This window comes from Pelophylax lessonae, assembly GCF_965119305.1.
Source record: "Pelophylax lessonae genome assembly, chromosome: 10".
NCBI classification, from domain to species: domain Eukaryota; kingdom Metazoa; phylum Chordata; class Amphibia; order Anura; family Ranidae; genus Pelophylax; species Pelophylax lessonae.
Window position 1 is genome coordinate 183,655,768 of NC_138777.1, and position 18,491 is coordinate 183,674,258.

An 18,491-nucleotide genomic window follows, 5' to 3' on the forward strand; every position below is an offset into this window, starting at 1 on the left:
AAAAAAAAAAAAAAAAGAATTAAATAGTTTACATTGGTAAAAGCATTTTTAAAGGGGATTGCATACATCTCAACCTATTAAATTGGGTGGAACTCCGCTTTAAATGTTTTTCACAACCATCGGCTTGTTTATACAGCACTTAGATAACATCAATATCTGGACAGTGCTGCTCTCTTTTCTTGGTTACTTTTCTGGCTGGCTTACAGCACTCCATTGGCAGCAGCACCAATTTGGTCTGGGACTTCTCGCAGTATAGGTGCCGCAGTGTCAGCGCTGGAACTTTCTTTGCAATATAACTTAGTTTCATATTAACACCTGGATACAGGTGTGCTTTTTAGGCAGTACTTATTGCACACAAAGTTGATAATTATAATACAGGGAATAATATTGACCAATATAATTATCACAAGCGAGCTGTATGACTGAATTCTCAATTTCACTATGGGCGTAGTTCAGCTTTAGTATTTCTAAAACTAGAAATAAATACACTGCAATAGCATTGTTAAACATGGGTTTTACTGGCACTCTTTCAGAAGTTTGGCAAGACCATTCCAGCAGAAAGGTAAAGATGTGCGAATGGCACCACCTGCATGCTGAAGCAAAGTTTGACAGATATTACAGGGAAAAAAGGGAAAGTAAAACTTTTAGCACCGGTTGCAGCAAGGTTTCATCCCACTGCTGCTCTAAGCTTGCCAAGAACAGCAATTTTCAGCAAGGGCATATGTAAAAACTTGTACACAGAGCTCTATCTAAAATCCATATGTATTTGCTTGTGCCATATGTACTCGCATATGTAATGCATTTAATGCTGAAAGGAAGACAATGGATTAGCACAATTTAATCTTTGATGGTATGTCCACCCGTGTGACAGTCAGAGAAGGTAATATAGTGTTTCTAAGCACCGGGGTGGTATCCGATTTTGCTCTTCTATACCTTGCATCGAGAGGCCTTATTTCCTGGCGCACATTGCGCTTGTTCTGTATTGTTTTGGTGTGAAGGAAGCCTATAGGAGCGGAGTTGATGATCTGCTTTATGGACGGCTGGGCATTCGTTGCATTCAGCTTTTGCTCTACAGGTGACCTGGACCATTGGAAGCAGTCAAGCTCTTTGACGGGTGTTTTTGGAAGGCAAGACGTGATAAAGGATAGGTGTTCTGGCACTTTCAGCTGCTCTTGAGGAAGTTCTGTTAATGCTTCAAGGAGTCTCCTCTCTGCCTTCAAATCTGTATTACTGAGGATGTGACCGTTCAGAGTGCCCCTTACAGAACCCTTTGAAGGAAGCTTTTCAAGCTGTTGCATGAGAAAATCCCTTCTTCTTGCCATGTGTTCGGCGTACCCGATTCCAGCAGTCACTTTAAGAGGTGGCAGTAAGATTGGTGAACTTAAGATAGGGAATTCATTCACATTATAACAGTTTTTACAAATGGGAATGGCTTTGCCTGTAAATGGAGATGAGATTCTTTGTGTATTCTTGTCCTTGTTTTGTCTTTGTTCTTCAGGGGATAATAGGTTTACTGTATCACAATCTGTTTGTGTTGTGGAAACCATGGCAGTAGAAGAGCAGTGATCTGTAAACTCAGAGGGCAGGACCTCCTCTGCAGGGATGGTACTGACCTGTCTCAGTTCAGCTCCAGGAATCTCTTTATGGTTAGTGTGTATTGTGTCTTTTGTTTCTGATGACGTCACATCTTTATTGTCTGGTATAGAGTACAAGCCAAGGCACAGGAGACAGTCTGTGACATCTATTTGTTTAAGTTTTTTCGGTTTCTTAACAGGGTACATGCAGGCCGTAGCAGAAACTGGGCCCCAACCACAAACCTATAGTGCCAAAGGAACAAAAACAATCAGTCATTGATATCCTAACTGAACAGTTCTGTAAATTATAAACAGCCAAAGAATATTGAGTGCCTAGGATAATCCACATACATGACTTCAGGTAATATGAATATCTCTCCCCATACACATTGGTAATACCTTCATACATTGCATGATTGGTTCTTGTAGATTTATGTTTTTTCTTGGCTTTTTTCTTTGTTTCTCACCCTAGTTTTGTCTTACCCAATAGACTCTGTTAAAAAATTCCTTTCTCCTGAAGAAGCGGCTCAGTCCGCGAAACATGTAGAGAAAAACTGTGGAGACATTCCGACTATTTTCCACATCCTTTTCAATTTTTAGCTGTCATCAATTGCGTTGACTATATGCAATCTTTGTCAATTATTGTCATTTTGTATGTCTTTTGGATTTGATTTTATATTGAATAAAGATATGTCTTTTTAAACAATGATATCTTAACCACTTAAGCCCCGGAGGATTTTCCTGCTTAACGACCAGGAGGTATTTTGCGATTCGGCACTGTGTGATTTTAACGGACAATTGCGCGGTCGTGCGACGATGTACCTAAACGAATTTGCCGTCCTTTTTTTCCCACAAACAGAGCTTTCTTTTGGTGGTATTTGATCACCCGTGCGATTTTTACTTTTTGCGCTATAAACAAAAAAAGAGCGTACATTTTGCAAAAACAACAATATTTTTCACATTTTTTTATATGAAATTCCCCCCCAAAAAAATGTAAAAATCAAACTTTAACATTTTCGGCCAATTTGTTTTAAGCTACATATGTTTGGTAAAAAAAATCGCAAAAAGCGTATTTTGATTGGTTTGCGCAAAAGTTATCGCGTTTACTAACAAAGGGAAAGATTTTTGTCATTTTTGTTGTTTTTTTTTTAACGTGTAATGGCGGCGATCTGCGATTTTTTTTTGCGGTACTGCGACATTGCGGTGGAGAGATCGGACCCTTGACTGACATTTTTGACACTTTTGGGGTTACCAGTGACATTTCTACAGTAATCAGTGCTATACATATGCACTGTTACTGTAAAAATACACTGGTAGTGAAGGGGTTAACTTTATTTGGGAGGGAGGGGCTGTGTGTGTCCCTAGGGGCGTGCTTTCTACTGTGATTGGCTGTGGCTTGAGCTGTAAGGACACTGATCAAAGGATCTACATACTAGATCCATGTGATCAGTGTCTTTACAGCGAGGAGAATGACAGGTGGCTTGTTTACACAAGCTGCCTGACATTCTCCCTCTCCCCCGCCGATCGCCGAGTGACCGGCGGACATCGGGTCCGCTGGTCACACGCGCGGGGGGGGGGTCCGTGACCGTGTGGGGGCGCGCGCTCGCTCCCCAGAGCCTCACAGGTGAGCGACGTAGACCTACGTCACTCTGCCTGTGAGGGGCTGACTGCCGCAGTAAATATACTGTGAGCAGTCGGCAAGCGGTTAATTTCTCTAACACCTAGATATTGGTACCCCAAAAATCCAGTTTTCCTCCCAATCCCATCCCCCCTTCCCAGTGAGTACCTCTACAATTGGAGAGTTTGAGGTCTCTCTTATCCCATTTCCCTATTCTCTTGAAACAGCCAAAGAAGGTAGAATGAATGTACAAGAGGGTTTCCTTTTCAAAACATCAGGGCTGCTTGGATGCTGGTGGGCTAAGGTGAGACTACATATTGAACCAGGAAGTGTAACACACTGGTTTACAAGGTCATACCATCCCAGTGCTTATTGGTGCAAATGGTATCACACAGCAGATCAACAATCTAAATTATAGGTCTATGGTTGGAAAACCTATTACGTAAAGAAACAGCACAACCTAAAGTAGTATCTTTATGGACTGGCTCTATTCAGACCAGTCACACCTTTGGATAGAGATACAGAAGGCATGGATGGAAATTCCCCCTTTTTGCAAATGAACGCATGCCAATAGAATAGAATAGAATAGAAATAGAATGCCAAAGATCTGCTAATGAAGAATTCTGTGATGGATCTAACAGTTATATAAAATAAAAATAAATATTATGATATAATTTCTTATTAACTTAAAACACAATTGTGACTTAATATTTATTGACTTAAAACACAAAAAACAGAATTTCTGGATTTAAAAAAAATGATATACATATATAAAAAAATGACTAAAAATGAGTTAATTAGTAATCACATAAAACAGGATATCTTACAATCTGAATGTAAGCTCTTCTGCTAAAAATAATTTTCTCCTATTATGTTTACTGATTAGAAATCTGCCTCTAAAGCTTTATATATAGTTTGACAATAAATCATAAAAATGGATAAATGAAAGTATTATTGCTTTTCCAATGGAAGACACACTATCCTTTAGGTCTAGTGAACCTTTACAAGGATTTCTTTGTAAGAATTTCTAATATAATAGAATTTCACAGTGGCTGATTTTGGATGTACGCAATACCCCAGCCAATATCTTTTCTATGATCACACAATATTATTTTCAGGCTGCTTTAGATCAAATTTAGAAAAGAAAAATGATGCATCTGAATCTCTTTATCCCCTTTGAACAAATCCCTTGGGGGAGAAATATTTGTGCACACAGAATAATAAAAAAAGGGTTTTGTAGTCAGTAGCAATATGAGAACAGATTGTAACAAAGTTTTCGCTAATGGATAACTTTCAGATGGTGGAGCAGACTGAAAGCAGAGGTCAGCATCTCGTGACTCTCTCCAGGTCATGCTAATTTGACCTAAATGCTTATATCCCTCACCTGGTGTATCTAAACCCTCTTACCCTCTTCTTTTATATTCTAAGCTTATTTAGGAGCGCTTCCTAGTGTTTCATATATTGCTTTGTTTAATGTCATTGTTAGACTGTGTAAGGGGGTTAGTCAATAGTAATAATAAGGGATGCAGAGAGAATAGTAGTCTTATGAACTCTTGGTGGATATACAGTTTGCCGAACAATATTAGATTGTAACAGAGTTCCTCAAACATGTTACAAAGGTAGAAATCCCTTTAGATTCCCAAATCTATCTTTTGGGCTACAAATCCACATAATAAAATAGCTAAGAAGGTTCAGGTTTGTGACAGCCTATTAGAAGAAGACAAAGATACGATCAACACCTCAATTAATTTAAGACTGAAGTAATTTGCAAAATGGAAGAGTTGACAAAATAGATAGCACCTTAAAAAAGTGACATATCTTTTTTATCATTACGGAGAAGTGCATTTTAGGCTCCTAATCTTCGATAGATAGATAGATAGATAGATAGATAGATAGATAGATAGATAGATAGATAGATAGATAGATAGATAGATAGATAGATAGATAGATAGATAGATAGATAGATAGATAGATAGATAGATAGATAGATCTGACCACAGATCATCAGATCAAATAAGAATAGTTATTTATTACAGCTAATTTACATGTCGCCAACAATTTGCGCAGTGCTTTACATTGCTGTACGTTCACATCACACTCTGCCCTCAAGGAGCTAACAATCTGGAGGGCCCTATCTTAAATACATACACGCACATACATACTAAAGCCAATTTAAAACAGGACTCTATTAACCTTCCAATATGAGACAAATACCGATTAAAATTTCCCAGTTCAATTTGCTAACCAGGTTTCTTACCAACTAAATGAACCTGTCTAACAGTTTGCGTCAAAACAGGGGTTTAGTTAGCACACATTTGCAAATGCATGTGTAAGCTGCAGGGCCACTCCACGGCACCCTGTATTTCCTGCAGTCCTAACTCTTGTAAATTTATGAGAGTCTCCACAGTGGAAGCACATGCAAGCTAATGGATAGATAGGGGGCAGGTGAGCCTAGAGGTAGCCCAACCCTCCTAAAGGTACTTGGGGGCACAATAGACGCCCAGCCAATAGCACAACAGCAAAGGCATCTAGTGTCTCCTTTAGGAGGGTTGGGCTACTTTCAGGCTCACCTGCCCCCTATCTATCCATTAGCTTGCATGTGCTTTATGGGTGTTGTTTATATTGCTAGTAGTCCTGTCCCCTTGGACAATTCAGCTGCAGATTATCTACCCTGGACATGTTTACCTGTCAAACCTGATATTGAAGTGCTGTTTTTTCCCCCAGTTAGGGTTCTTGTTTGTGATATTCAATGGGTATATGTAAGAGTTTACAACCACTTTAATTCAGATCGTTTACTGATGTTGCTGTTTACACAGGGTCAAGCACCTCCTGCCACTTCTGGGAGCACCATTAAGGCCTCATGTACACTGCTGCTCATAAACGGACTTTAGGAGCAGTTAGGCGGTTTTTCTCAGCAGCCCCTGAACTCTCCTATATGTTATCTTATCTGTCCATGTACACAGGTTTTTTATAAACGCTTAGAGGCAGTTGTGTTTAGAGGCATTTTCTTGAAAGCAAAAAAAATGCATTCAGGAAGGAGGTTTATAGGCATTTGAAACACCAAATGCTTCTAACAGCTTTAAAACGCATCCAAACGTGGAAGAAACGTTTATAGGCATTTGGAATAGGAAAGAGAGAGGAAAAAAAAAAAAAAGTTTTTTCATAGATGTTAGGAGGCAGTTGCTTTTAGAGGCATTTTCTTGAAAGCAAAAAAAATGCGTTCAGGACTAAAGTTTATAGGCATTTGGAAGGGCAAATGCTTCTAACAGCTTGCAAACATGTCCAAACGCGGTAGAAACGTTTATTGGCATAGAGAGACAGAGAGAGATTTGGGTCAGTAAAATCTGTTATCTGCAAAAACGCTTTCAAAACTAAAACGCTCATGAATGTTGGTAAACGTGCCATGGCAAACGGATGTTTTTTTACTTTTTTTACAAGCTGTCAAGTTCCAGCTTTTAGAAGAGGTTTTTTTAAACGTCCAGTGTACATGAGGCCTTAATGCAGTGGTTCTCAACTCCTGTCCTCAGGACCCACTAACAGGCCAGGTTTGCAAGATAACTGAAATACATCACAGGTGATATCATTTGCTGCTCAGTGATTGCAGTATTCTAGTCTGCATCTCCCCAAGGTAATACCTAAAATCTGTCCTGTTAGTGGGTCCTGAGGACAGGAGTTGAGAACCACTGTCTTAATGCATATATAACTTTTTACAACAGACATCAATGGATAGCCCACAGGGCCGCCATCAGGGGGGTACAGCCATTACTCCTGTATGGGGCCCCGGCACATAGGGGGGCCCGGACAGCTGGAAGATCGGTAGGATGACAGCATACCTCCCAACCTGGGCAGGACCGGCATAATTCTGGTGATAAATGATACCTTCTAGCTCAGAAGGACCTGCAGCAGTGGGAACATTTAGAACAGCCAGGGATTGGCTAACAAACCAGCTGGGTGCCACAATGAGAGACTGCACCTGTCAAATTCACGCTGTGATGTCGGTAATGGGCGGGACTGCTACTCAGACCCGCCCCCTATGTCAAGCAACACGTGCATAGGGAAGAAGGAGAAGGAAGATATGGCAGCCAGCAACAGAAAGGTATTTTAGAAAGGTAATCATGTGGAAGATGGGGGACCTTTGGGGAAGATAAGGGGCAGAGGAGAGGTGTGTGTGTTGCAGAGGTTGTAGCAGCTGGGAAGAGGTGCAATACAGAGGCATTTACATTTATTCGCTACTATGGACAGCTTGGTATGGCACTACTCCCAATTTTTAACATTGGCCTCAATGGGAAATCTTGGTCACCTTGGCATAGCACTACTCCCGATTTTTAACATTGTCCTCAATGGAGAATCTTGGTCAACTTGGTATAGCACTACTGGCGATTTATATAAGGGCCCCAGGATTTCTAGCGGCAGCCCTGATAGCCCATTAGCAGGCAGGCACTTAGAGAGATGAGATCACCAGTATAGATAAAGTAGCATTAAACCCACCTCTTTTTTATTTTCAAATAATTGCTTATCTTTGAGACAGTATTAAATATTCGGGAGGTCTACTCTCCCCTCACCTACTGCTTATCATTTGCAACCCCTCCTTCATGGCCGGCTTTTGAATCCCCTGGGTCTTCAAACACTGTAAAGCTTCAGGAGGTAACAGGCTTTCACTCTTTATTGACCTCCAAAGGATTCAAATCTTTTGCTGACCTCCAGAGATTGTACAACTTACCTTTTGCTGAACTATTTTGGTATCTGCAGTTCAAACATTAGGGGGTCAATTCACTAAGAGAAAATTCCGCATTCGTTTTTGCATTAAAATAACCCAAAAAAAAAAAAAAAGATCTCAAAAGTAGTCAATTCACCAAAAAAAATGTGTTATTATTTATGGTAGAAAAATAGTATGTCAGCGCCACAAAAAGTAGTGAAATCAGCAGCATGCAAACTATAAATATACCAACACTATCAGTGAACAATCAACAACAGGTTACAGCGCTATAAAATTAAATATAATATAACGCATCACAAAACTAAATGTAAAACAAACAAATCATAAATATAAGAAGAACATAAGCCTAATAGAGTCCATTTGCAAGAGTCCAAGTGAAACATAATGCTGTAGTTCCCGATGCTCAATAATAACTCAGGTGTCACGACGGTGATATCCTCCACCAGATAGTAAAAATGCGAACTCACCAGAAACATATGCGGTCTAAATTATAGGACAGCAAGGACAGCAAACATGCAATGATATTAATATGATATCTCTCTGGAAGTGGTGTCATCAACAGAGATTTGTGCGCACCCGCGCTTTCAAAACAATGTCATCACACAGGGTATTCAAGCCGATCATGAAGGATAAATCACCAAGCATGAGAAAAAAATCTCATAGTGTAGTATTTATAAAAACAAATGGTACAAGAAAAAAAAAAAAAAAAAAATGAAAACACTAACTCACTGAACCGAAAGTCAGTGGTCAGAATAAAAAACAAAATACTGGTACAAATCCTTAATGTACCCCCCCCCCCCAAAAAACAAAACCCTGCAGGACAATGGCATAATGTGCTAGTATGCATCGCATACTAGCACATTATGAAATACGCCATGTTCCCTTGGCGTCTCTTCCACTGTGTGTGGCGGAAGCCGCAATGACGTCACTCCCGCGCATGCGCTCGGGAGTTCACTATCCAGCAAGGAGCTCTAAAGGTCCAGCAAGATACGCCGGACCTTCAGAGTGCATGTGCCGCTGGTGTCAGTGGCTGTATGCAGGGTGAATATCTCCTAAACCGTGCAGGTTTAAGAGATATTAATTTCACCTAAAAGTAAGCATTATTATAGGCTTACCTGTAGGTAAAAATTAAAAAGCGGAGAATACTATCACTTTACGCAAGGTCCATAAAGTGCAACACAACTAGTGCAGATAATGGTAATGCACTTACTGTGAAAGCCACCATACTAAATTTAGGATGGCGGCTGAACCTCAGACATATATCTCAGCTCGAGCTGAGATATAGGTCGGAGGTCCAGCCGCCATCCAAAATTTAGTTTGGTGGCCACGGTCTGCACTGGAAAAGGGACCTGTGCGTCTTCTGGTCTGTTTCAGGTGCGAATGCAGCCAAATATTCAGACCCGATTCGCACCTAAAAACGGAGAATAGGGACACACCAGACCCCCTGCTGTGAGCCACAGTCACAGCTAGTGTGAACCCAGCCTAAGTGAATTGACCCCACTGTGTCATCAATGCTGAGCTTAATGGGAGATGCTTTAACCTTAACAACTTTTGAGTCTCCATGCAAACATGACCACAATTTGGCAGGGCTGATCTCTCTACTTTACAGGACTTGAACTTTGAAACAATTGACAGCACCCTTGAATTATGTCAGTAAGTGGGAATGAGATCTACAATTGACCCTGGACCATGAACATTGGTATCAAATCCAGGCCACCATAAAATACTGCTCCCACAAAGCTATGGTGGTGGAAACGAGCTACAAAGTACTGCTTTGGTGGTACATGGTCTAGCTTAGGCTAGCTCACATTACCTCTAAGGTTTCCACACATTGCTTTTGTGGCTGTTCGGAGACGGGTTCCTTTATTCATACCTGGTGGTCCTGCACAGTGGTGCAGAGGCTCCGATGACAGATAGATAGCATTATGCAAACCCTTTTTCGTGAAGCACTGCCAATGAGCTTGCTTGAAGCCCTCATTAAATGGAGGGGTTGCCCAAATCTCAGTTTACTCTCATGATGCATATCCTTACAGCCACAAAGAAGGTAAATGTGAAAGCATGGCTCTCAAAACGCCTATCCTTTTTCCAGGTTGAATCCTGGGTTCATTGGACCCTCAATGAGAAACTCACTTGGCACTCAATAAGAAACTCACTGCTAGGCTTCAGGGCAATATATACAGTATGTCTAATTTTCGTGAAGTCTAGGAACCGTGGGTTTTTAGAACTACCTCCCACAAGATTTTACTCGTCGACTATTGGAACTATAGAAACCACCATTATTATGTACAGGACTACTCTTTCCCTCCCCAGTCCGTCTCGTTCCTCATCACTCAAATTTTTCCTCTGCCGGTTTCTTTTTCGCCCCCGGTTTTATTCAATTTCATATGCCATTTTCAGAGTCTTTACTGAACCAAAAAATGCTTTTATTGAGTCTCTCATTAGTTGCTCTGTGCCATTGCACAGTTGGCAATTTGTTTTGATGCATTGTCAAATGAAATCTTACCAATGTTAATAAATTGTCATGTATAAGAAACTTATTGCATTTATCTTTTGCTTTTGTCAATTATTCTCTAAATCTCCAATAAAATTGTATTGGACAAGAAAATATTTGCTTACAAGGCAATTTACAACATCAACTTTTTTGGAGAATATATTCCCATGTGTCTTAGTTATTCTTGTCATTTTCCTCTACTAATCTCTGCTGCTAGCTTGAACTTCCACCTGGGGAGGAAAGGGAGTGAATACTGTATAGATCACATGACTGCTCACGTCACAGTACTTGGTCCCTCATCCCACTGACAGCACAGTGCACGTCTGCTCCCCCTCCCAGGCCTGCCCACTTAAGCTCAACATACTATCACTGATTGCATAGTGCATGCCCATCCCAGTCCCTCCCAAGATACCTGTACATACTCTCACTCATCACACAGCACATGCCCACCCCTGATAGCGGTATATACAGTAGCTTATCCCCTTTGATAAAACAATGCATGCACATCTTAGTTGTCAAAATATGGCCACATGACCACCCCATTTCTAGAGCCACGACAAGGTGCATGCATCTTGTCACAGGCTGAGGGGCACATGTAAGGAGGCCCCCATGGGATCCTGCAAAGCAGTTGAGCCATCCCCAAGATAGAAATGGTGAAGCCAGAAACTTCTAAAGCAAAATGTAAACAAGTGACGCAGAAAGAGAGGCAAGAGCAAACATGGTAGATCCTGTATGCTGGTATATATTCCGTGACAGACCCAACCGGGACAGGGGCTTTTGAAAGGGATTGCAGGCTAGCCTCTTTCCTACTGGCTACAGGCCTTGGCATTTGAGGGGGAATATATTTTTTTTAAAGGTGTGTGCCTGGGGGACCGTTAGAGTAGTTTTACTTCATATTCAAGTCCATGTCTTCCTGAAACACACAGAATCTGAGCACTGGATGACCCAGCTACAGATCTGTTTTGTTGAGGTATAGAATCAAAAGACCAAACCAGCATTGACTGCTTTGACCCCCTCCTAGACTCAAAGCAGAAGATTAGAATTGGTTCAAAACAACCTAATGCTAGGTTCTCCTGCTGTTATGTGTAGTCTGTTTAGTAAGGTGTTATGTGTTTACTATTAAACTGTTACTAAACCCACAACTAGGGTTGCCACCTCATTCCTTTAAACCAGGATACACATTAATTAAACAGGTTCTGTGGCTGATTAAGGTGATAATTAAACTCACTTAGCGCCTTATGTGTATTATATTAGCCTAAGAACCTGTGTAATTATAATGTGTCCTGGTTTAAAGGGATGAGGTGGCAACCCTACCCACAACAGTAAAATCAGTCTGTATATGCAGTAAAGCATGCTTGTTATATTCACTGTGGAACCTAAGGGGTTAATCCTCTGCATTGTGTAAAAAGGCTGTATGATCCTGTCTTCTCTGATCCTCCCCTTCTTTTACTGTCACCAATTTAACTCCAGAGAGTACAGAGCCTTGAAGACAGGCTGCACATGCTCAGTTTAATGTGCATTGCTAAAGAGTTTTTTTTCTTGAGAGGGTGCATATGATCAGCACAGGGAGAAATCAGCACTGTCCAGGCAGAGGGTCAGGGGTCCTGCAGCCTCATAGGACAATCAGGGGAGAATAAAAACTCCTAAAAGTTTTACCAGACACTGATAGTCGCAAGACTGCTATAAACTGCTGATGAGAAAAGTAATTAGCAGTTTATATTTACTAAAATAATTGCTTTTTCATGTACTGTGGAAGACCAGATATAGTGAATGCAGGCTCCTGGGTTTAGTAACACTATAAGTGTTCTCCCATTGTGTAATGTCCCCATTGTGTGTGAATTCCCATTGGTAATTGAGTCGCCTATTGTTTCTCTCTGTTGCCAATCTTGTGTCAACTTTATCTTGTTACCTAACCATTGTGGGATGTTTACCCAATGTGTGATATTTGTTTTTATTGATCATGTGGTAACTCCCCCCTTTTTTGAAGTGTATAAAAATCTGTATTTCTTTTCAATAAAGGGATTCCTTTGTTTTTTTACCTCAACATCTTGTTTGTGTACGATGCTTGGGGTAAAGAGCTGGTATTAGCTATAGGTCTGGTGGAAGGGTTTGGAGGGCAGAAGGCACTGTGTTTGGCGGAGGCACCCAGGCGGTGTGCCAGGTGGTGCTTCAAATATTACATTTCACATTGGGGCTTAATAACACTTTAATAGTAAAAAGCTGGATATGAGCAGTACAGCAGCTCCTGTAAGGAGTAGCAGTGTCTAGCCTAGTGTAGGTCACAACATTCAACATAAGAAAACTGTTATTGTCTGATTTGAGGTCAGTGCTATTATATTAAGGGGCAGGGTTTTTTTTTTTTTTTTTTTTAGCAGGAACTTGGTGGAACTCAGTTCCACCACTTTTGGTTCTGGCCCTCTGCTTCCTGCTCATCACTATCACTTGTAAACACAGAAGTCCGGCTTCTGGGTTTACAAGTGACAGCTTGTCTCCCAACGGCTCCCACAGATCTGATCTCCCGAGTGTCTCCCGCTAAGTGCAGGATGGGGACAAGGGAGATGCAGATGCCGACAACCCCAGTGGATGATCTCCCTGAAAGTGAGAGAGGCAGAGCCAACTACAGTGTGCGGGGAAGTACTAGGCCCGGCTGGGTGCTTCTGCTTAAAGCAACAAAAGTAAGACATAGAAGATGGCAGAGCTTTAGAGGTAGTGGGGAGAAGATGGGGGCATTGGAGTGGGGGTTGCATGCAGCGGTGAGCGCTGAAGAGGGCTGAAAGTGAGATTGTGGATAGGAGCTGCAGAGGTAATCCACTGTAGAAGAAGACTGAACTCTGTGCTATGTATGCAGCGCACCCCTGAACTCTGCCCTCTGTACGTATTGCACCCCCAAACTCTGCACTCTATTTGTAACCCCCCCCTCCCCGAACTTTGCACTCTGTACGCAATACAATTCGGGTATTTAATGCCTCTTTAAAACCCTCCCACTTTTAGTGAAATTTGGCCACACCCACTATTTGATGCAGTTTGGAGTGTGTGTGTGTGTGTGTGTGTGTGTGTCTCGTGGTTGAGTTCCTGTACCTATTTTCTGAGGAAAAAAAGCCCTGTTAAGGGGTAATGTGGAGGGTGTTTATTCCTTGCAAAGCTGCTTCTGTGGGCCTGAGAAGCTCCCGGACTCCTTCTTGCACACACTGCTTATGCTAGTTTCAAGTCAGACCTCCGGCTCAAAGTCCACCATCCCACAATGCAGTGTGAAACACTCTTTACTATATACTGATGGACTTGTGCTGCACAGTAGGATACCATGAGAAGGGGTAAATTACTGACTTAGGCTGGTCACATGCATCACCTTTTGATGGTACATCTAAAAGAAGATTGCAAAGAGATTATACAATCCAATAAAATAGGCTCTTACACTACATGTGTGGCAAATTTTAGACCTGGAGAACTAGTAGAAATCCTTCAAAAGAAACTTTTGAAAGAATTAAAAAGTACATGCAAACACCTACTAATAAGGGCCTGTGTTCGATGTGTTTTGTAGCGTGAAAGGCTGTTTTTGTGCCTGTTAATACAGAAACAATGTACATGCATGCATGCATTCATTCATTCCTAATGGGCCCCCAACATAGGTCAACACAGTAAAACAATGCACCTGACTTTAAAGTGATTCTAAAAAGGAAATTGTTTTTTTTTTTTTAATAACAAACATGTTATACTTACCTGCTCTGTGCAATGGTCCGCTTCTTTTTGAGTCCCCCACCGGCAGTCTTGGCTTCTCCCCCCTGCTGAGTGCCCCCAATTGCAAGCCTCAGGCTCGCTCCCAAGACGCACCCTGTGTGTCCATTAACACACAGTGCGTGGCTTAGCCCCCCTGGTCTCTCCTCAATGGCTCGCTTGTTGTGAATCCTCTGGATCAACTGTGGGTATAGGATTGTGTATGACGGATTGTATGATTCTTTTATTTAATTGGTTAAACTAGATGGACTTGTGTCTTTTTTCAACCTAACTATGTAACTACAGAGCAGGAGCCAATGGCTCCAGTTGCTGTGTGAGACAATGAGAAGAGAGACCTGGGAGAGCTGCTGCTCTCATGCACATCATTGGATTGAGATTGGGCTCAGGTAAGTATAAAAGGGGACTGCATACTGAAGGTTTGAGCCTTTAGAGATTTACTAGTGCACCACAACACACATGGAGCAGGTCATTGGTTAAAAAGGGTCAGGTAGGTTTTTCGATCTGTTGAACCTCATTAGGGGTCCATAGGAAAAGAATGTGCAGACACAAAGCGCCATGTATTAACACATACATAGGTTTGAATGGGCTCCAAAATCTATTTTCCAATAACTGGAAAAGACGTTAGGCCTCATGACTGAAAGGGGCAAATTTATTAAAATTGGTGCACACAGAATCTGGTGCAGCTGTGCATAGTAAGCAATTAGCTCCTAGGTTGAAGGCCCCTTTCACATGGACAGACCGAACAGGTCCACCTGTCAATTTTTCAGGCAGGCCCAATTGGACTATCCATTGCTCTCTATGGAGCAGCGGATGTCAATCGACATGTATTCGTTGACACCTGCAAACATCCAATCCAGTCTGCTAAAAACAGACTGATGGGGGATCTGTTCCTCATCTGTATGGCAGATGAGATCAGATAACAGTCGGATGAAAAACAGACAGGCGGTCCGTCAGACAGTCCATAGAGGGCAGCGGGCTGATGCAAAGCAGACATGGATCATCACGGATCCGCTGGTGGACTCTGCCAGTGTGAAAGGGGCCTTATCATTAAAGCTTAGTTGAACAAGCTGAAGTTAGAAGCTGATAGGTTACTATGCACAGGTTTACCAGATTCTGTGTGCACCAGTTCTAGTGAATCTCCCCCATAGTGTCTAAAAGGTAAATTGGCTGTTGCTTACTGAAATCAGTCAACTTATCCTAAATAGGTTTTTAATGATCCTTAGAAAATTAAAGTTAGAAGCTGATTTGTTATCACATCCAAAACACCAACAGTTATTCTATCTTACATTTACTGAATCACTGTTTCATGTTTGAAGAGTTATATTCAGCAAAGTGTTCCATGCAGATAATGTTGTGTTACAGTTTATAGTGGCTTAAGATAGTCTACCTCCCTAACCTAGCCTATTAACCAAAATTGGCTTTTCTTTATAATTGGGACTTGGAGATGTGATGTCTACTTACCGCTTCTTCCCATCCTGTCCCTATTATTAGCTCCGTTGACTTCTGATCATCATATAACATCTTCTCGCTGATCTCCACAAGTGCTTCAGTTAAAACCTTCCCCCGCTTCCCTTCACACGGGGAGCATACTTTCCCTGGGATTTCCTCTAGATCTTGCAAATCTTCTAACAGTATGTCATTATCTAGGATGGCCATTGGATTGTCTTCTCAAGTAATCCTGAAACACAAATGAAAAATGCTTGTGACCAGAACTAGCCAAAACTACTGATAAATTGAGTATTTGACAATAGCAAACAAAAAATACACCCATAACAGCTAAAATTCCATTGCGAGCAAAAAATAAATTTAAATAGAAAAAAGAAAAAGACGAACAATGGGACATATTTTTGTTTTTCTCAAAAAACTTTTACACGGCATTAAATACAAGCACATCACCCTCTGTGATTATGTCTCCCAGGGTCTCGGCAAAGTGCTTGAACTTTGTGGATTCATCCATTTTACATTAACATTTTAAGAGGATAAGAAAAAAAAGTTTGTGTTTAATTTTTTATTTGAATTTGGCAAGTCAGAAAATGACAGCCCCATTTAGCCAGCACCCTTAGTCAGTAAAGGTGAGCAACAAGACTCCCTGGAGCCGTATCTTGTATATGCAGGGATAAAAATCATGAATATTCCCTTATAATTTCGAATGATCCACACTTGCCATTTCATTCTGATTGTAACCTGCCACTTATACTATTTAAAGCATCTAAGAAAAAGATCATACAATAATCAAGGAAAAAGGAACGTGGGGGGATTTGGTTTTAAGTAAAACTGATATTGCAAGTACAATTTTCAGAAGTTAAAGAAAAAAGACATCGTGTAAGCAGGCTTGCTTTCCAGTTACAGACCCATGAAGCTTGTAAACATTTCTTTCCTCTAAAAAGAACCCCAAATAACAAAACAAAAAATAGTCGTCATTAAATGGATTTTCCATTCATCTGTAAGCTTTGTGTTTTGCCAGATTTCTTCATTAAATCAAGACTTTAATTGTATGACCTATTTTCAATGATGATTGATAATTTACTGTACATCCACCTTGGCAGGCATGTGAAATTTGTACCCTAGACAATGATCCCAGGACCCCAATATATGGTGTTCCTAATTCAATGCCCTGCAAATGTTGGGTACTTAAAGGCTGACTCCAGTTACAGTTTTATTTCTTTAAATGCCTCCCCTTACTCTGTGAAGAACACTCACCCTCTCCATGTTCCTGTGGGGTCCTCAGCATCCTTCTCTGTCTGGCATGGCTGCTCCTCAACCCAAGCCCAGCATCAATCAACCCCCCTCCTGTGAGCCCAGGCCATCATTGGCACATGTCCTGGGGTGGGTATCATTTAGCCTGAATCCACTGGACAAAATACTGCAGAGAATGGCCCTTATACCACATTTGGAGCGCAGAGAGGACCGTCTAATGCTGAATAGAAGAAGCTGGAGGAAGAGGACTTGGCAGGTGACTAGCTAAAAAGACACTTGGAAAAATGGGGGGGGGGGGGGCGCGGAAACTCGGGGGCTGCCCAGCCTTGAGTTGGGTCTTAAAGTGGTTCTAAAGCCTAAATATTTTTTACCTGAATGCATTCAGTATGGGCAACAGCATTCCTCCTTAACCTCATTTTACTTACCTGAGCCCTCATTGGATCCAGCGCTGTGCACGTCTGCTGCTCTTCTATCCCCTCACTAACTGAGCTCACAAGCTTGGCTTCGCTGCTGTCAAGTGAGGAGGGGGCGGGTCCAAGTCCAGCTGTTCGCGTCAACAAATGAAGACAGGGAAGCTCAGGAGCGAACCCAAAAAAGAGTTCCCCCATAGAAAGTGGCTTTTCATGTGGGCACTTGCCAGAGGAGAGGCGCCAGGAGCACTGGCAGGGTACCCGAGAAGGGGAAGTTCGGGGGCCGCTCTGTGCAATTCTGTTGCACAGAGCAGATATGTATAAACCTCTTTGTTTTTTAAAAAATATTGTTATTTTTAAAGAAGACATTAATGAAGCTGAATAATAAAACTACAGAAGAGTAAAATGTATGTGTTGCCCATACCATCTAATAAAATTGGTTTATTTTCTGGCTTGCACTAGAACACAAAACTGGGCTTTGATGTATTGCTAACACTCACCACAGATACATTATTTTCTCCCTGTTTTTTTTTTAGGAATCCACCCCGGATTATAAAGCGGTTGCAAGAATCCCTCATAATCTCCCCTTCTCCGTCGAGCGGTCGGTTTCATTGTCAGATGCTGTATCAGGATACATGTATCTTTACTTATTTCCTCAGTTGTTCATGCAGTGTGACCTACTTAATACCAAAGCTTAGTGCCATTAGAAATTCCTCTAACTAATTTTCCGGTCTCTGTATGTCTGCCAACAACACAGCATATGTGGGATTTACAATAGCACTCCAGTTCTTCTTTTACAATGTTCAGTAGGGGCAATGCTATTCTAATGATATTTTTATACATTGTAAATAAGCTTCTTGAAAGGTCTTTAGTAGCATCATGCAACGATACAGTGCCTTCACGGCAACAAACCAAGTTTCAACTTTTAGAAGTCAAAAATGTTTATGGGTTAAAGCCCTATTCAGGGCAAAATATAAACCCCCTCTTACCCTAACTGAAAGGGTTTTTTTCTGTCTTACCTGGTGAAGCAAGATATACTCAACTATGTCTCCCATCCAGGTCCCTCGCCGCTGCCATTTCCGGGTGCAGGAGATTGCTAATCCAGTATGAAAATGGTCCGGTCTCTTACCTTCCCCACATGCCAACATCATGCCTCTTCTGGATCCTGAGAGAACCCCACTACTGGGGAGCCAATGGGAAATGTCCATGTATATGCAGGCAGTGGTGTGAACGCTTGAAAAAGGACCCTGCA

General features: G+C 41.5%; 1 protein-coding gene across 2 annotated transcripts in view; it reads right to left on the reverse strand.

Moving 5' to 3' along the window:
• Positions 1-769: 769 nt before the first annotated feature.
• Positions 770-18,491, reverse strand: part of LOC309565656 (uncharacterized protein C16orf46 homolog) — a 31,750-nt gene continuing 14,028 nt past the window's right edge. For both annotated transcript variants that reach the window (XM_082270610.1, XM_082270609.1), the window contains exons 2-3: positions 15,594-15,810; positions 770-1,817 (exon numbers count right to left, since the gene is read on the reverse strand). In XM_082270610.1, coding sequence (XP_082126736.1) covers positions 828-1,817; positions 15,594-15,788 — 1,185 coding nt within the window. In that variant the 5' untranslated portion in view covers positions 15,789-15,810 and the 3' untranslated portion in view covers positions 770-827. The remainder of the gene's footprint in view (positions 1,818-15,593; positions 15,811-18,491) is intronic.